The sequence below is a fragment of the Lutra lutra genome, chromosome 3 (genome assembly GCF_902655055.1).
Source record: "Lutra lutra chromosome 3, mLutLut1.2, whole genome shotgun sequence".
NCBI classification, from domain to species: Eukaryota; Metazoa; Chordata; class Mammalia; order Carnivora; family Mustelidae; genus Lutra; species Lutra lutra.
In genome coordinates this window covers 33,516,785-33,536,428 of record NC_062280.1, presented here as the reverse complement: position 1 = coordinate 33,536,428, position 19,644 = coordinate 33,516,785, and the positions used below count along the sequence as shown (strand labels likewise).

Sequence of the window (19,644 nt, the reverse complement as noted above, 5' to 3'; positions counted from 1 at the left end):
AAATTTAAATATCAACCAGGGACTTCACCATATTCCATAAGATACCAAGGTGGCATCAAGTTTCAGGCCAAACTGAAGGCCTCTTGCACAGGAAGAGTGTCTCCTTCCTACCTATTAAACTGGGCCTTCAGTATCATGTCTGTGTCTTAGGGAATTCATTGCTATCACCCGTGGATCTGCTGAGGAGCCTGGGGTGTGGCTATTGTTTGAATCTGCAGAATTCCAAAGGTGGGTGGCTACGTGTAGTGAGGAAATGGTAGCAAAAATCAGACAAAGTGGAATGCAGCTGTCCGGAATGATGCCAACCCTTTTAAACCAGGACCCAGAGTGGGGAAGGCGACTGGACTGGACTGGACTGATCAAATCAAAGGCTAGTTCTTACATATGAAATGTTTTGGTTGCTTCAGAGGTACTCAGTCTTACCAATGACACTGACATATTCTATGTTTTTATTTTTATTTTGTTTTATGTTAATTAATTCATTAATTAATTTAAAGTAGGCTCCATGCCCAGTGTGGATCCCAACACGGGATTTGAACTCATGACCCTGAGATCAAGACCTGAGCTGAGGTTGAGTCAGACACTTAACCCACTGATCCACCCAGGTGCCCCCTCTTCTGTGTTTTTAGTGGTGATCTTAACCGCCAGCCAACATCGGGGTCCTCTGCATTCCACTTTCTTTCTTGGTGTAGCAGTGCTAACCATCAAGCCTGTTTTGTTGAAGCAGCTTGTATTTGACAAGACTAAGCAAATGAGAAACCCAGGAGCTGCTCTTCCCCATCCTCTTTATCTTTAGTTTAGTTAGCCTTTAACCAGATTACCATTACAAATTGAAAGAAAGATCTTATTCATTTCCTGACCCATGTTGTTTGGTATCAGTAAGTCTTATTTATTTACAGAGATTATGGTTCAGAATTTAATAGCCATCAGATAGCATTTTGCACAATCACACAGAAAATAGCATACTTTATACCTTTGTCTTTTCTAGAGAAAATCTGGCATCTACCATGTGATAAAATAACATTTGAATCATGTTAATTGGTGTATATGTCATCTGGGTAGATGGTTGAAACTCTAAGGCAGACACACAGGTCACTGCAGGGATATTTGTCTCATTCTGGGATCATTTCACTTTCTTCAGGGTTTGACACGTATGCATGCATCCTTTGGTATGTCCCAAAGAGATGCCAGACCGACCACTCTTGGTACTATGCATGTAGTGGTGCTTTTCTTTCTTTCTTTTTTTTTTTTTTTTTAAGATTTTATTTATTTATTCGACAGAGAGACACACAGCGAGAGAGAGGGAACACAAGTAGGGGAGTAAAGGAGAGAGAAGCAGGCTTCCCACAGAGCTGGGAGCCCGATGCAAGGCTCGATCCCAGCACCCTGGGATCAGGACCTGGGCGGAAGGCAGCCGCTTAATGACTGAGCCACCCAGGCGCCCCATGTAGTGATGCTTTTAAAACCAATTTGTGGTCTCTAGAGATCATGGACATAATTAGCTTAAGGATGGACCAAAAGGGCTTGGCATTCTGGGACTTACCTGAAGAGGCAGGGACCTACTGAAGGTATCTGCCCAGAAGAACATGTAGGGGTGACAGTAAATCTTCAGCATCCGACTTGCTGGCTTTCCCCACCTTTTTAAGGATCTGTCCCTATCCCACACTACAGCTCTGGCTCTGGAGTTTGCATTCCTCTTTCCATAAATCCGCACTGCATGGAAGCCGTGCTGGAAATATGTTCATGTAGAAATGGAAACAATTTGATAGCTGTGGACTGCCTTCCCTGGAGACTGATTTCAAGAAGTGGTAAAATCCAGAACCTAAAGGAACTGAGTGATTGGGCAGGAGGAGTGTGTGGGCATGTCTTTTTATGTGTGTGTGCATGTGGCACCTATGCATGTCTGTGAATTAAGTTATACACACATTCTAAATTTCTTGGCCAGAATTACTCTTCTCTTGTCAAATCTCCAAAGGCACATCTAAGGTCCCACCTGATTGAGCATGGAGCTATTAGAACAGTTCCTGCGCACGGTCTGCCCCATGCCATGCAGCCAAACACTTTTTCAAGTCAATTTTCTTCAAGCCCAGCTGTGTTCCAGCCACACACTAACCCTTCCCACCACACTCTCCACCCCCAACGTTCTCACCTACCTGAAAAAAACCCAGCAACTCCTCATTGTCTAAAAGTAAGGCATAAATTAGCTGAGTAGCACTAGTGCCCTTCAAAACTTGGTCCATCAGCAGCTTTAAAACCCCCACTGTCTGAACTCATGCCACATCTCAGCTAAACTGGGGAGTGAGTGTGAAGGCAAGTAGGCCAATGCTCAGAGGACTGATAGGTGGGGGGAATTTAGTGAAGGCAAAAAAGGACTTGGCCAATGAGTTAGAAGAGCCGAGAAAGTGGTGTACTGGAAGCCAAGTACACAGTTTCTGGGAGGAGGTCACGAGCAGTTTGATCCAACGCTGCTCATGGATGGAGCTGAACGCTGATCAGAACTCCACCACTGGGCTGAGCACAATGAGCTCATTGGTGATCTGGATCAACTTGGCTTGGCAGGACCAAAAACAAATGGAAGTAAGTTCAGAAGAACGTGGGACGAGTAGATATGAAGACAGAGTAACAACAAACTGTTCAAGGCATGACCAACAAGGGGAGCCGATTCACAGGTGGAGGCTAGAAGGGAATGGGATGCTGAAGGAAGTTTTGTTTTTTTCTGGAGGAATTACTGCACGTGTACACGTAGCATGGGAGTGCTCCTGTGGAAGGGGAGGAGGGGGGGACACAGAAGAGGCTGGCCAGTGCAGAACAAGACCTTCGCTCTGTGGGGCAGGAGAACTTGTGCCCAAGGGGACTAGTTGGGCTGGCTGGTACAGTGGTCACAAAAGGGAATAGCATGTGGCAGAGGTGGTGGAAGTAGGAAGTCATTTGGTGTTTTAAGGATGAGGAAGTTCTGTTCTGATCGCTTCCATTTTCTCAGCAGAGTAGAAGCTGAGAGGGAGGCAAGGGGAGGAGATGTTGAAGGATAAGGGAAGGTGGAAAATACTTCCTCCAGGAGAGAGCCCCAAGGTGACTGGGGAGCCTGCCTGTGGGCCGAAAGGCCTATTTAAATCTGTGGGCACAAATGTAAAGTGAGACCGGCCAGCCAAGTGGTGAGTTTTCTCCAGCTAAAGTCAGCTGGAACTCTGTTTATATATTCTTAATTCAAAAGTTACACAGGCTGTTTATTACTGCTGGGAATGTGTATCAGTGTAAATTAGTACAATCTTTCTAGACGGACGGGCCTATATAAAGAGAGGCTAGAAAACAGTTTACTCTTTTAACCAGTCATTTGAATTTTATAGATTGATCCTGATGTTATCAGAAGCTTAGACCAAAACTATATGTACAAGATTTCCATTGTGATATTAATCCAATAAAAACCAGTAGCAATCTCAGTATTTTGTTGTAGGGACTTTAAGACTCTAAGAATTTCATTATATATCAGTTATAAGGAAATAAAATGACTAGCCCAAGAATGGGCTATTTCTGTGTCCTCTAAGTATCATTTTTTTTTAAAATTAGGAATTGATGTTGAGAAGTTCTCACAAAATAATATGAAGTAAAAAAAAATCCATTATGTGGTGCCTCCATGGCTCAGTTTGTGAAGTATCTGCCTTCGGCTCAGGTCATGATTCCAGGGTCTCAGAATCAAACCCCATGTCGGGCTCCTTGCTCAGTGGAGAGCTTGCTTCTCTCTCTCCCTCTGCCTGCAGCAACCCCTGCTTGTGCTTTCTCTCTCTTTTTCTCTCACTACCTCTCTCTCTATGTGTATCAGATAAATAAATAAATAAATCATTAAAAAATCCATTATAACCATCCTGGTTGAAGTCACAATATCATCTCTCACTTGAAATATTGTGAAGGTTCATAAGCAAATCTCCCTATGTCCTCTCCCACCTGCCTCCAGTGCTGTGTTCCACGCTGTACACAAAGGTATTTATTCATAAACACATTTAAAACATAATCTGGACAATTCTCTGCTTGTAAGCTTTCAGTGGTTTCTCATTTCTTGGTCTCATATTCCAAACCCTTGAAATGACCTCCAAGACTCTACGTGATCTGTCCTTTCCCACACTCAGGCTTTCCTGTTCCAACACTGTCCAGCTTCTGCTGCTCCAGGCCCCTTGGCCAGATGCATGCTACTCCTTCTGCTTCAGTTGTGCTCCTCACCTCCCTTCTGGTCCAAGCCTGCTTAACTCTGATTCCATCCTCAGATCTCACCTTACACCTCCTAGCCTCAGGAAAACCTTTACATCCCCAGTCATCTTAATTACCCCAAACTGTGACAATCCAAACTAGTTCAGTTAGCCGCAAAACCTGAGGTTAGTTTCAGGCTGGGTTCAGGAAGAAATCACCAGATCTGATTATCTCTCCACCTCTAGACCCCATTTCCTTGGCCTTGGCTCCATGGAGAAGCTCAACCTTTACGGTGTTAAGATGGCTGCAGCTGCTCCAGCGACTTCATTCACCTTCAAATCCAGTAGGAAGAGGGGGTAGACCTCTCTAAGAGGATTCCAAACAGTGTCCCAGATTTAGTCCTATGCTTGGCTTATTTGACTCCAGGCACTTGCCTATTTTAAAGCCAGGTATTGTCACTGAGACAATGCAATGCTCTGATTGGCTAGGACTAGGTCCGGGGCCACCCCTAAGACTAAGAGTTCACATGTGGGTTGGGTCCCAACGCTAACCCGGGAGCACAAGAAGCAGGGGCAATGGGTCCTGAAAAGGTAAACAGTATCCTTACCCTTCTCTTTCACAGCATTTGTGATAAACTACCTTTATCTATGCTATTATTTATTTAGCATTTGTCTTTCCCATGACATTCTGCGCTTACTTTGACAGGGACCGTGGCTCCTCTTCACTGTTCTATGCTTGGTAGCCAGCATAGTTCTCTTGGCACACAGCAAATGCTCACTTAACATTTGTTCAATAACTGTGTTACTAAGAACAAAAACCAAAAAAACCCATAGCAGACTATAAAATAGAACATATGATAGGATTCCAATTTTTGTTTTAAAAACTATGTATCTTGGGGCGCCTGGGTGGCTCAGTGGGTTAAGCCTCTGCCTTCGGCTCAGGTCATGATCCCAGGGTCCTGGGATCGAGCCCCGCATCGGGCTCTCTGCTCGGCAGGGAGCCTGCTTCCCTTCCTTTCTCTCTGCCTGACTCTCTGCCTGCTTGTGATCTCTGTCAAATAAATAAATAAAATCTTAAAAAAAAAACAAAACAACAAAAAAACTGTGTATCTTGATGTGCCTGGGTGGCTTAGTCAGTCAAGTGTCAGCCTTTAGCTTGTATCATGATCCCAGAGTCTGGGGATGGAGCCCAGGGTCTGGCTCCCTGCTCAGCAGGGAGTCTGCTTCTCCCTCTCCCTGGGTCCCTGCTCAAGTTCTCTCTCTCTCTTAAACAAATAAAAATCTTGAAAAAAAAAACCAACCCTACATCTCTCCCCTCCTCTGTCTCTATAGATTGCAAATCTGAAAAGAACTACACCAAATGTAACAGTGGTTATTTCTTGATGGTAGAATTAAGAATGGGATTTTAAAACAACACTTTTCTTGATTTTCCTAATCTACAATTAACCTGTAGTATTTTTAACTAAAAAGTTTCCTGAAAATACCCTTTAGAAATAGAGTAGTTAAGGTTCTTCCACTTGGAATAAAAAAACGCCCTGTTTGGACAATAAAAGAGATTTTCTAAAACGTGTACGACCTTAAGTCAAAAGTTTTCCCCATGACAAAATGAGTTCCTGTGCCCTGTAGAGGGGATTACAGGAGAAGCTGATTACTTAGGATGTTAAGAGGAGGGTGCTGGGGAATGGGAGGGCCAGGTTTCAATCAAGGATGTGTGTGTGTTGCTGTGGAGCCATTACATAAGATGGCTTGGAAGTGGGCCTCTCTTTTACTTCTTTTATTTTTTTTATTATTATTTTTTAAAATAAAGATTATTTATTTATTATTTATTTGACAGACAGAGATCACAAGTAGGCAGAGAGGCAGGCAGAGAGAGAGGGAGAAGCAGACTCCCTGCTGAGCAGAAAGCCCAATGCAGGGCTTGATCCCAGAACTCTGAGATCATGACCTGAGCCGAAGGCAGAGGCTTAAGCCACCGAGCCGCCCAAGCGGCTTTTATTTTTATTTTTATTTTTAAATAAAATTTATTTTTAAAACTTGTGGCTTGACCTCTCCTAATTTCTAGAAAGGTAGTATTTTGGTTTATTGACTATCATAGTTTTACTTTATCATCAGGTCCCTAATTTTTCCCCCTCCCCAACCTCCATGGTTGGTGGCGGCTTTCACCCTCTCTTCTGTTACCTGGCGGTTCTGGAACCATCTGAGAAGCGAAGCTCCTACCTTGAGTTGTTCTATTGCAGGCATCATGTGGGGAGTAAATGCACACACACACACAGAATCGCTATGCCAGCTCGCGACCTCATCTGAAACACGTAGCACACTGTATACACCGGTCTCTGCCTAGGACAGCAGATTCTGAATCTAAAGCCCCCCTTGGGATGGGACCAGGGAGTCCCTTTTTACAGTGGAACATCTTGAGCTCCAGGGCCTCTGGGTTCTCCCTGGGGTCAGCTTCATCCTTGGTAGACTTGCTGTGGAGTTCGAAAGGGAGTAAAGATGGGAGAGGGGAAGGAAGACTCAAAAATGCAAGTCACTCCTCTGGGACACGCAGGCATTCTACATAAACATTGCCCACCACCCACTGTCGTGAACTGAGTGGGTCTGTCTCACATGAGGCTTTGAGGGGAATCAGCTTGAGCCTTGGTGCTGTGACACCAGACGTGCTCTGCCCCTGAGCTGTCTGTGACTGCTTTGGCCTCACTTCCTCTCAGTCTCAGGTTCTCATCTGGATGATGGGCACAGCACCCCTTTCTCTACACGCTGTTTTGACAGCCAGATAAGATAACCTCTGTGAAGTGTCCAGCTCTGGTTGGGGGAGGGAGGATCTGGGCGCAATGGGAGAATCTGGAGGGAAGAAGATTGGGGGCAGAAGCCCCGGAGGGCTTCCTCTGCCCATCACAGCAAGACTGTGAAGGAAGACAAAGGATAATAATAGTTTTTAAGTTAAACTCCTCTCATTTTCTAATCAAACATTCCCTAGCATGGGCCATCCTATAAGGGAATTGTATGTAACCGTCATGGCAAGAGCACTGAGATTTCTTTAGTTTCCAAGCACACCTTTAGTCCCCCAGCTGTTTGCACTAGGGAAAAAACCCTTAAAACAGAGAGTGCCCTGGGTGCTTTTCATAGGCTTGGCAAGACAGGTGAGGCAGAGCTGGGCTCTGCCCTGAAGTTAGAAAGAAAAAGACACAAAGGTTAGGGTTGAATTGAGTAAAGTCGAAAAGCCAGAGATAGGGAGAAAACACACCCTGGGGTGACAATTAGAAGTTTAGAAAGCAGCTCTGTGACTCCTCTGTCCAGAGGCAAACTCACCCCATTGATTGGGGTTTAATTGTTAAATAACCTCTTCAGAGCCCTCTGGAACATGCACCCTGGGGTGGAAGCCAACAGGAGGTGCGTAGCAACATACAGGTGAGCTTTTTGAGAACTTTGAGGCTGTCTACGGGGTCTGTAAGTGCACCTGATGCACTTACATCAGGTGTAGGGAAGACCCTTCACTGCCTTCCGGCTCCGGCTCCAGCCACCACTTGGATCTCCTGTCACTTAGGTCTAGACAGAGAGGCCTGCTTTAGGGTCTTTTGAAAATGACAAATCTCTTTTCTTTTCCTTATGAGCACTGGCTTCTCACCTTTAGGTCCTCCATCACTGCGCCAGGCTTAGCCTTCCCTGTGCACCCCCACCCCAGCTCAATGAATGTGGCTTTCCCCGAGCCTATCCCAGCCACTTGCACTTAACCTCCTTATAATCTCTTCACCTACTTAATGCTCATTGTACTGTATAATTATTATTTCAAATTATTTTTATTTATTTATTTATTATTTGTTGTCCCACAAGAGACTGTAAGCTTCGGAAGAAGGCCATCTCATTTGTTCCCAAGCTGGACCCCCGTGAACTTGGCAGAGAGTGAGCGCTGATAAATGTGGCAGCGAGGCATGGATGGAAGGAGCATCCCTTGTTTTCCATCACTTCAGTTGGCCCACACCCCACAGAAATTACACAGTAAATCCTAGGGAGGACTTCCACCAATTTGGCTTCCAAGGACCACCCAGGCAAAGCCTTTTAACCTTTCCGCACGGATCTCTTCAGGTATGTAACCAAACCAACGGACTCTCCCAAAAGAACATCTGTATACACTCAAAACTCTGCTTACAACCTGGGGGTCTGGAGACTTCTACCGCCCCAGGTAAAAACTCCAGACTTAAGAAAAATGAAGTGGAGAAGGAGACTGGAGACTCGACGCCACAAAGTCTTAGGAGAGACGTCTTATAAAACCGGGCCTGTAGAAAGCAATGTGTCCTTGGATTGCAGGATTAAAGGATATAAAGAAAGAAAGAAATCGGGGCAAGTAGTTGCTTCTAGCTCCGGATCTGCCAACCACTGCTTCTCTTCGCGGTTTAGGACCAGCCTGCCTCTGCCACTTTCCCTAAGTGTATTCGCAAGTGCCAGGGCAGATAAACGTTTCTCAAATAAATGAATGACACATTCCCCGGGCAGAATCCGGAAAGCAGCCCCCTCGGGGCTCCCTGCTTAGCGCTTCCCAGTGCGGGGGTGCAGAGACGCACGGCAGGTGCCAGTGCACCTGCTGCCGCCTGCGGGGCGCCGGGCTGGGACAGCCGCGGCGCGGGCCGGGGGAGTGCGGGAGAGGAGGAGGGGGAGGAGGAAGTGGAGGAGGGAGGGGAGGAGAAAGCCGGGGAGGAGGGAGAGGAGGAGGAGGGAGAGGGGCAGGAGGGAGAGGGGAGGAGCGCGGGGAGGAGTCTGCGAACTTTCCGTTGGAGGGCATTGTGGGAAGCAGCTATGGTCTGAGGCGGGCACCTCACCTGTCAGCCGCGCCCCGCTCCTGCGCTCGCCTCGCGCCCTCGTGACCACCGCGCTCGCCGCTCGCTGCTCGGCGGGCGGGGACGGCGGAGGCCCGGCCACCATGGTGAGCGACCCGGGAGCACGCGCCGGCGGGAGGCACCTGCGGCGGCGGGGCCGGGGGTGGGGGAAGCCGCGAACGGTTCCCAGTCCGCGCGCGCCTGCGGTGCAGCCGCGGGACGGGGCGGACGCGCGGGCCACCCGGACGCCTGCCGGGACTCCCGCGGCCTCGAGCGCAGCTCCTTCATTCATTCTCTCGTTCGCTGAGCGCGTCGCGCGTGCGGGGCACGGGGCCAGGCTCCCGGAGTCGCGGGGGACCCGGCGGACCTGTGCTGGCGGGGGGCTTACATTCTCGGAGGAGGCTGTGGGTGCGCAGGGAGCCGTGTCGTCTGCCGGGAATTAAAGGGTACCTCTGCGAGTGAGCGCTCTGAAGTCTCAGCTACAACCGGATGGAGGGGTGGAGAGGCAACTCTAGAGGAGGTGGCGGGGAAGGCCTCTTTGGGGAGGTGACGTCTGAGCTGTTGGAGGTCGTGAAGGGGCCCTGCCCGTAGTGGGCGCGGACAGAGCGAAGGCCCGAGAGAGAAGAAACCCTGGCTTGTATCAGGAAGATAGACGGAGGCCAGAGAGCCAGTTGAGGCAGGTCCTAGAAGACAAGTTTGAAGGAGTTTGGGTTTTATTCCCACGGAGTTGAGTCTTGGGAGAGTTTTAGCAAGATCACAGACCTCATTCCTTCTACATTGAAAAAAAAATGCTTCTGGCTGTTGGTGAGAGTGAACTGGGGTGTGTGTAAGGAGGGGTGTCCATGTAGAAACAAGGAGACACAGGGAGAGGAGTTTTGGTGCTCAAGGTGAGAGATCCTGGCGAGCAGTTGAATGAAAACAGTAGCTTCCCACGCCTCTACCAATGCCTTCAGTCTGGGGTTTGTGTTTTGGGAGTATGGGGGTCCCACTTCCCCAGGTGACTTCACTTCCCAAAAGAAAGCAGGAACAGAAGTGACCTGCACTCTGAGGGCTTGAGCCCCCACTTCAGGCAGGAGCGGGAGTGCCTGTGGGTTCAGAAATCGGTGGGGAAGGAGTGCAGTGGGGTGCTCAGCCCCTGGACAGGAGGGCCACACAGGCTGGTTCCTGGAGGAGGTCTGGTTGCACCGACGAGAGGTGCCTCGGTTGTTTGTTGAGGGTTCCTTGTAAGGACAGTGGGATGCAAAAAGAAGCCTGTAAATAATGGAGCAGCTCTGTTGGCTTGCTCCGGTTTCCCGAGGAACACGGTGACAGTGTGCCTAGCTCGCCGTTATCATTTGCCTAACGGAGGTCGGAATAAGGCCCTGGCATTACTGAGTACCAAATGCTACTTCCACCCTGAGAGCAGGGGCAGGATCCTTGCTCTAGACAGTCCTTGCTGTGGAGTTTTCTTTTTCCTTGCTGGTGGCATATAATCAGGTAATCAGAAATGCGTGAAGTTTCCCTAGTTTTTCCACCAGACCTTGCCCGACAGAAATGTTCATGTTATTATTGAGCACTTGATAGGCCTGGTGGGTTGCTCAACCCTTCCCATTCACCGTCTCAGGCAATCCTTGCAGCAACCGGATAAAGGTTAAGTATTATGCTCTTTGCCTTTTACCTGCTCTGACCTCTTTCAGCAGTGTGTCCTTGCACAGTCCCCTTGACCTCTCTGTGCCGGTTTGCTGATTTGCGATATGGGGATAGTAAGAAGGAGTTCTCCAAGTGCAGTCTGGGGACCCTAAGGAGTCCCTAAAATTTTTCAGAGGTCCGCAAGACCCAAGTATTTTCATAATAGTTCATAATAGCGCTATGATGTTATTTGCCCTTTTCATAGTCGTTCCCTATGTGACTCAATGTGGTGTTTGCTTGCGGCCAACATGCCCTGGGATAGTGTGACAGTTTGAAAGCAGAAGCAGCTCAGAGAACCCAGCTGCCTTTGATTGAGCCGCACATGAAGGAGATTTGAAAAACTGTGCCACTCTTCTCACAATTTCTTTTTTCTTTTTTCTTCTTTGGAGAATATTGTGACTGTCTATGAGAAAGTCATTTCTGTTAATGTGTAATACTACTTAAACGTGAATTAGTAAATATCTAAAAAATTTTCTCATTTAAATGTATATTACAGTACGTACCAAAGGAAACAACCTACATAAATAAAAGGTCTTGGGGGCCATCTATTTTTAAGAGTGTAAAGGAGTCAGAGACAGGCTCTGTGAGTTAATGCAAGTGAATGAGTTTAGAGCAGCTTTGCCCGCTGTAAGAGCTCAGGGACTATGGCATCTTATCTGTTCTTCCTGCCACGAGGTAACCCCCTCTCCCCCAGCAGCTTTGGCCTTTCCTTGAGGGCCACTTGGTGACTCCTTGTTTTTCTCCTGCTCCATTCCTGACTATTGCCAGCTCTTACTCTAGGAAACTGGAAGATGGCTTACAGCATCCCTCCTGCTACCTCCCTAAGGAAATGGTTCTTCATTCCCTTGTGTGGGTGGTCCAGATTTCTAGCACAGAGACTTCATACCTCCTGAATCTTGGGACTGTGTTTGTATCTGGAGTATCTTGTTTGAATCAACTTTGTACTTCTGCACCCTGTCTTTGGTTTTGAAACCTCTGGCATAGAGAACAACGTAGGGTTATTGTGTTTCAAGGAATCCCGTGGTTTCCGAGCCCAGTGTATTTAAACATCTTAGTGGGAAGAATTTACTATTGAATGGTTGACAATGTTAGTGGAAGAAGGAGGATTTTCTTTTACTTGTTTCTTTGTTCTGTTTTTCTGTAAAAGGTAGCAGTGAGGATTTAGAGGGTGATGTTTAAAAAGCTGTGGGAACACCTTTAGTAAAAATGCAAGTCAGTTTTGCTTTATCTAGTCTGTATGCTTCTGAAAAGTTGAAGTGACTTTTTAAACCACATTGTCAACAAAATAGAGGAATTACCCATTGAAAGAAGCTCAAGAGTTTTTTTGAAATATGAATCATCTTGTGTTGCAGAGCCAGTTCTCATAATGGATGTTGTTTATCCAAAGTGATATTTGCTTACACTAAAAAAAGAAGAAAAAAATGGATTCTTTGGTGTGATTTTAAATCTTCCTTTAGAGAGAGAGAGAGAGCTTCCCGAGCTGAACTGTGAAGCCATTTCTTTATCAGAACTGTTGTTAGTTTGAAACAGCATGAATGCACCCTTTCCCTAAATCAAGTAATTCAGAGATGCTCATGTTCATCCTCATCTCATTGTATTATGTGGGGACAGGAAGGGTGAAGAGGAGTGCAGAGGCTGAGGGGGGAGAAGTCTAACAAGAACCTGTATCCTGCTATGATCCCTCTCTCCCCACCCAGTGTATCAATTTAATTGTCCCACCTTAAGGGAATTGTAATAAGTGTGTAGTTATTTTGGTAGTTTAAGTTGTAGTTCGAAGGTGAAGTCGTTTATTATAGTAATGAGTGCCTTCCTGCTCCGAGGCTTGGTTTGGGCTGCTGGCCAGAGGTGTGGCCAGAGGTGAGTAGAGGGGCTTGGGAATAGGGGAGGGAATTGCCCCTCTGTGGTATTCAGTTGTCCCCAGAGGGTAAACCACGACAGCCCTTCTCCAAGTTCTCCCAACAACATCAGTGAGACTTGTATTTACCCCTCACAGGAATGTTACTTTTGAGTTCCCATTACTGGCTTCTGTGGCAAGTACCATCAATAGCTTGCTATTTCTCTATGGCATTTTACTAAGAGCAGCTGGAAGGCAATGGTCAGCAGATTGTGTATTTCCCACAGGGCATTTTCAGTGTGTCCTTTTGGGTCCCATGAATGATTTCATTATTGACCAAAGTTAACCCTCTTCTTCACTCCACCCCCCAACACCAACAAAGAGAACTCCTTGAAGAGTCCCTAGAGATAAGCAGTTTTGGGTATCTCCATGACTCATTCCTTTGATGTTATTTTGTAGTTACAATGGCCAGAGGTTCTCCCAGTGGTCTAGGACTCCCCTGGGGTCACTTCTTTCCTGGGACCCTTATTTGCCTCTGAGAAAGTCTCCTTTCTGCCATATCTTGTTCTTCTTTAATGGAATTCTTTGTTTTCCCCAAAGTATCATAGCCATTGACCCAGGATAAACTCCTGTTGACTACCTGTATCCCCCAGATCCTGTGATGGGAGAGAATGTACACAGAAGCCAGATGCAAAGCCCCTTGAATCCTCTCAGGGCTGGACTTATCTGTCTCGCTGGCATCCTGACCAGCTGGAGAAAATGTGCTCATTATGTGGCTCCTGATAGCAGGATAAATTGTGAATTTTAACTATGAGAAAGGAGTGCTACAAATTATTTACAGTAGGAATGAAACTCCATTGACTATTATGAGGAACCTGGCCTTTGAAAAAACTCTGACTGAGTCTCAAGTCTTAGAATTAGATCTGAAATGGCTGTCTCTAAGGAGTTTTTGAAAAGTGCCTGGGGGAAAAGAATACAAGCGTTCTTTAGTCTCTCAGTGTGATGGGACATAGACCTACAGTACGTTACATCAAGAAGGGCATTCAGGATTCCATAATTTAATGTCCTTGATGGATCTTTTCCAGGAGGACCTCAGAGCTGGTAAGAAATGGTGGGTGTGTGGATACTTAAATGCTACAGGAACTTCCTTTCCACACTGTGTCATTAAAGAGGGGAAACTGGGGCGCCTGGGTGGCTCAGTGGGTTAAAGCCTCTGCCTTCAGCTTGGGTCATGATCTCAGGGTCCTGGGATCGAGCCCAGCATCGGGCTTTCTGCTCAGCAGAGAGCCTGCTTCCTCTTCTCTCTCTGCCTGCCTCTCTGCCTACTTGTGATCTCTGTGTGTCAAATAAATAAATAAATAAATCTTAAAAAATAAATAAATAAAGAGGGGAAACTGAGGCCATTGTTTGCAAACTGCCGTGCTTCTGCTTTTTTCTTTTTTTTTAAGATTTTATTTATTTGTCAGAGAGACAGAGAGAGAGAACAAGAGCACAAACAGCAGGAGCAGCAGGGAGAGGAAGAAGCAGGCTCCCTGCTGAGCAGGGAACCCAGGACCCTGGGATCATGACCTGAGCTGAAGGCAGATGCTTAACTGATTGAGTGCCCCTCTTCTACTCATTCTTATAGAAAGGGAACAGCAAGGGATAAATGTGACATATACAGATCATCTTAGATTAAAAACTTCTCTACACAAAATCACGAATGCATTTGGGTCCAAGATGCAAAATTTTTGCAAACTTTAAAGATAAAAACCCAAGAAATATCTTGTTTATGGCTAACTGCTTAAGATTAGCACACTACATCTCACAAAAAAGTTGGACTGGTGTTCTAAGGCAAGGGTCAGAAAAATTTTCTGTAAAGGGCTGGGTTGGAAGTATTTTAGGCTTTATTGGTCCTATAGTCTCTGGCATTGTCACTTAACTCTTCTCTTACAGAGTGAAAGCAATCATGGACAAGATGCAAATGGGTGTGGCTATGTTTTAATAAAACTTTATTTATAAAAACAGGTGGAGGGCCAGAACTGGGCCGTAGGCTATGGTTTGCTGACCTGTGTTCTAAGGTAACTTCCATTACTTCACTGTATATTTGACAAATGAATTGGATACCTGCCCTATGACAGGCAGTGCTTTGGGTAGGACTGGCTTTATCATTTGTGGCACCTCATAGAAAATGAAAATGTGGGGTCCCTTGTTCAAAATTATTAAGAATTTCCAGATGACTGCAGGGCATTAAACCAAGTCTAGGATCCTTCTGAACTCAGGGCTCCGGGTAAGGACCCTGTGTTCATGGAAACTAGCCCTGGGTCTAGGCCCCAGAGGTTGCATTAAATAAATCGGAAGCTCATGCTTTCCCAGAACCCATGTTCTTGGTGGGAAGTTCTCTGAACTTTCTAAATATTTTATATCAATTACACAGAAGAAGCTATTATAAGGCATTGGAAAATCATCATCTCTTTTTTACTCTATGGAAGTTGCGGACATTTCTGACGTGGGCAATGTAGGGACCAGTTGGGGCATGTGGAATTAGGAGCAGTCCTGGCCTTGGTGGCTATGTCAGGCTCTGCCATTTCAACCCTGTGTGGCCTAAGGAGGAGGTCCCTTCACCCAGCCACCTCAGCTGGTTCTTGGTCACTTCCTGAACCAGTTCTGGCTGGACAGAGAGTTCAGGATCCATACCCTTCTCCCAGGCTTTGCCTTTGTCCATGTCTCCGTGGAGTCTTGGGTGCCGGACGTCATGGCTTCTCTAGCCCCTCCCTGGTCGGCCCTAAAAATCTGGGTGTGGTATTATTTGTCAACATAAATCCTGTACATTAGCTCTTGTGTAAAATAAGGCAGATATGCCCATATAGAAACTGGGAACTTCTAGCAGAGTATACAAGAAACAGTGATTCTTTCTGAGAAGGTCTCGAAACACCTAGTGTGATAAAGTTTCACTCTTTATTGTATGCTCTATTCGGCCATTCAGTTTCCTCTGTTGGAATGTCAATCTTCTAAATTATATGAAAAATGACTTTTAAAAATTTTGTCATTTATATTACTTCTCCAGCAAAACTTTATTTTGTTTTCCCCTATTTTTGTAACTTTTTAAGGTTGGATGTGTCTGGAATTTGGATGGAAACAGAAGTTCCCTGAAGTTCCCTGCGCACGCGCGCACACACACACAAACATACACAGAGGCTTTCTCTAATTTGGGCTCTTGGCCAGATGTCTGAGATTGCTGTTTGTACCTTGCTTTCACGTAAGAATCGAGAATAGCTGAGGGGCAAAAATCTGATTCATCTCTCTCACTTCAGTGACTCTCAAAACTTATGCTAACAATGTTGAATGTTTCTGGTTGCTTCATAGGACTAAACCATTAAAGTACAGAGATGGCTGTCAGATCACCTGGGGTCGGCCTCTCTGCATTCAACAGAGAGCCAAACATTCCAGCGGAGATTAAGAAGTCATGTCTCTGAAAAAGCCCAGAGGCCCCATCAAATGTGATATCAGATTCTGATTATCACTGAATTATTCTTTTTTTTTTTTTAAATAAAGATTTATTTATTTATTTATTTGACAGACAGAGATCACAAGTAGGCAGAGAGGCAGGCAGAGAGAGAGGAGGAAGCAGGCTCCCCACTGAGCAGAGAGCCGGATGGGGGGCTGGATCCCAGGACCCTGGGATCATGACCTGAACTGAAGGCAGAGGCTTTAACCCACTGAGCCACCCAGGCGCCCCATCACTGAATTATTCTGCCCCCAATTTCAGTGTCTGCTGCACACCCCCAGCTTCTCTTCTTTAAAAAAAAAGAAAAAGAGGGACGCCTGGGTGGCTCAGTTGGTTGGACGACTGCCTTCGGCTCAGGTCATGATCCCGGGGTCCCGGGATCGAGTGCCACATCGGGCTCCCAGCTCCATGGGGAGTCTGCTTCTCCCTCTGACCTTCTCCTTGCTCATGCTGTCTCTCACTGTCTCTCTCTCAAATAAATAAATAAAATCTTAAAAAAAAAAAAAAGAAAAAGAAAAAAAAAGTATCAACTTTTTGTTATGCATGTGAAACTAGAAAAGACTTGAAAAAATGTTGACTTTTAAGAGAAGTGTCAGAATTTCATGGGGGACAGGACGTGCTGTTGGAAGACATACCTCTGTTGTGTAAATATTTAGCTACTCCTTCCCTGTGGAAGTGACACACAGGGTGTTTTGCCCCCCCCCCCCCCCCCCCCCCCCCCCCGCCCCCGTCTGCAGTCACTTGGAGAGGCCGGTGTCAGATGTCAGGGCAATGTGTCCAGGAAGAGAATGAGATGAGGCAGACAGCCTAAGGCCCTGCGTATAAGCTCTGTGATCTTGAACACTCTGCTTATCACTCTCACACTGGGCCCACTTCCTCAATTTACCTGAAGATCGAACAAGATAATTCATTCCAAACCCTTTGCGTGAGTCCTGGCACCTAGAATGCATTCCATCAATGTTAGCAAGGCTATTTTTAAGAGAAACAGGAAAAAAAAAGTTTAAAAACAGTTCATAAGTTTTTTTTTTTTTTTTCTCTCCCTAGGAAACTTAGCTGAACCAATGAACTAAAGGAACAAAATATCATAGACTGTAAACACTGGGGAGGTGGGAGAAGGTAAGGGTTATTGTAAGATCAGTTTTCCCAGTGGGATTCAATTACCCGGCATAGGTCTGGGACATTTTTCTTTTATTTCTTAGACAAGTACTTTCAGTTTCTTTACTAAGAAGCCAGGTCCTCAATTCTAGGTGCAGGGTGCATGAGTCCTTCCTTTCAAAGTTAATTCAGTCTCATGACTTCCGTACTTTAAGGATTCAGATAATCTACATCAACTGTCTTGGTAAAAAACTAAGAGGGAAGGGGAGACTTGACTGTATATACAGCAAGGCAGATCTGTCTCTCATATTGAATCTGAACTTTGAAAGAGGTTGACAGATATGCCATCTCCCTCCTCCTAACAAATTTTGTTCAGGCTGTAGACATCGTTGTCAAGGTATAAAGGCCCTGGGGACAGATTTTTAATGAGTGCTAGCTAGGTAGGCTGCTGTAGGAAAATAATGAAAGTTCTTAATCAACATTTAAGTGGTCATTACCATGCAGGGTGCTGAGGTTTGCATACTAAGCATAGCCTCTCAAACCAAGTTTGTTCTGATCACAAAAAAATTCGCATTAAGAAAGATCAAATAAGCATCACTATGAAATACGAATAGGGTCCCAAGATATTAATGTTTCATTCAACTTCAAAGTCGTAGTGAAAGTTGCTGGGAATGTTTGCTATTTCCAGTTTCTTTTTGCTCCTTAAATGATTTGAAACAGAACCGAAAGCCAGTCTGCCTCTCAGAAGACTCCAGGAAAAAAACCTAGTGAGAGGCGTATTTACTATGGGACAAAAGTTAAATGCTTAACAGGTATTGTTGGTATATTCCCAATTGATTACTCTGTCCAGAGGAAGTGATAAATGAAGAAATAATATGTGAATCACTTTTCAGGGTTTTTTTTCTTTTTTTCCTCACTTGCTTTCCTCTTTGAGTTCTTTTTCTTTTCTTTTTTTTTTTTTTTAAAGATTTTATTTATTTATTTGACAGACAGAGGTCACAAGTAGACAGAAAGCTAGGCTGGGGGTGGGGGGGGTGGGGGCGTGGGGTGGGGAAGCAGGCTCCCCGTGGAGCAGAGAGCCCGATGTGGGGCTCAATCCTAGGACTCTGGGATCATGACCTGAGCCAAAGGCAGAGGCTTAACCCACTGAGCCACTGAGGCACCCCTCCTCTTTGAGTTCTTATTTGGAGAGGTTATTAGAAAAGCAAAACCCACAGGTATAAGATCTGTTCCTTGATTACAAGAAACTCGTGTCGTTGGGAAGACATTTGTGACATGCGTAGCAAATCTAGATGAGTGCGGGAGTGGATAATTAAACACGAAAGTGTGTCATTCAGATTATATAATTGCTGCAGGAATTCCATGGAGCAGGACTTGGGAGGGGCTTGTGGGGAGAGAGAGAGGCTCGGGACTGAGTCCAGAAGGGCAGGGCGATCCCGCCCTCAGCTTTTCAGAGGAGAGCGTACTGTGCGGGTGCTGGATGTGTGTGTCAATGGAAGGGGTTAATAAGCAGACTGTAAAGACAGGCAGTTAAAAGGAAATGCAAATCCTGGAGGAGAGCCTGGTGTCTCACTGACACCCCTGGTCAACCCCACTAGCACAGGATTCATCTGGTATTATCTGGGAATGAGACTTTCTCACAGGTGGATTTTCCAGATAGCTCAAATGGACAAAGTTGTTTTTTTTTTTTTTTAATTTTATTTTTATTTTTATTTATTTATTTATTTTTAAGATTTTATTTATTTGTCAGAGAGAGAGGAGAGCGAGCGAGCACAGGCAGACAGAATGGCAGGCAGAGGCAGAGGGAGAAGCAGGCTCCCCGCCAAACAAGGAGCCCGATGTGGGACTCGATCCCAGGACGCTGGGATCATGACCTGAGCCGAAGGCAGCTGCCTAACCAACTGAGCCACCCAGGCGTCCCTTTTTTTTTTTAAATTTTAGAGGTAAGAAAGATGTTAATACCCTCCTCAAGCTTTGGGAAAATGGATCAGAAGTGCTTGAGGCTTGTTCAAAGTCAGGAGCAGCTTCACTTCACTCCTTCACTCCACTGCTTGGTTTTGGAGAGGAGTTGCCTTTTTACCAGCCAAGGTACAGTGTTACTGAAATTGCAGGTGTGTTTAAGAGAGTGTGTGTGTGTGTGTGTGTGTGTGGTCTCCCGAGTGGGTTAGTTCCCTTGTGTATCTCTAAAATACCATCTGTTGTTCTGCCTACCCTGCCTGGTCTGTCTCCAAACTCTCTTCTACCACTTTCATATAGTTTTGAGAAGAGAAGGAAAGGTCATTTTAATAGTAGCATAAGAGACATCACTGGAAAAACAGAAGAGCCTAACACTTGGAAGGATGGCTGCCCTGGAACTAAGGGGACTCGGGCCGTCACCCAGCCCTGCTCATTGCTGTTACCTTCACCACTCCCCTACCTCCCTGGGCCTGTTCTTGCTGTCCCAGGAAGCAAGCACGGACCTGAGGCATAGTCTCTTAAAAATCCTTCCTGGCTCTCACAGTCTGTGATGAGCCACAAGAAAATCCTCTGCCTCTCCGACCCTAACACACACTGTGTTCCGAATGGGTCAGA

At 45.9% G+C, this 19,644-nt stretch overlaps 1 protein-coding gene across 2 annotated transcripts in view; it reads left to right on the top strand.

Annotated features, from left to right (window-relative positions):
• Nucleotides 1-8,907: 8,907 nt before the first annotated feature.
• The window catches only part of AP1S3 (adaptor related protein complex 1 subunit sigma 3), a 68,283-nt gene continuing 57,546 nt past the window's right edge, over nucleotides 8,908-19,644 (top strand). For both annotated transcript variants that reach the window (XM_047721126.1, XM_047721127.1), the window contains exon 1: nucleotides 8,908-9,096. In XM_047721126.1, the coding sequence (XP_047577082.1) occupies nucleotides 9,094-9,096 (3 nt within the window). In that variant the 5' untranslated portion in view covers nucleotides 8,908-9,093. The remainder of the gene's footprint in view (nucleotides 9,097-19,644) is intronic.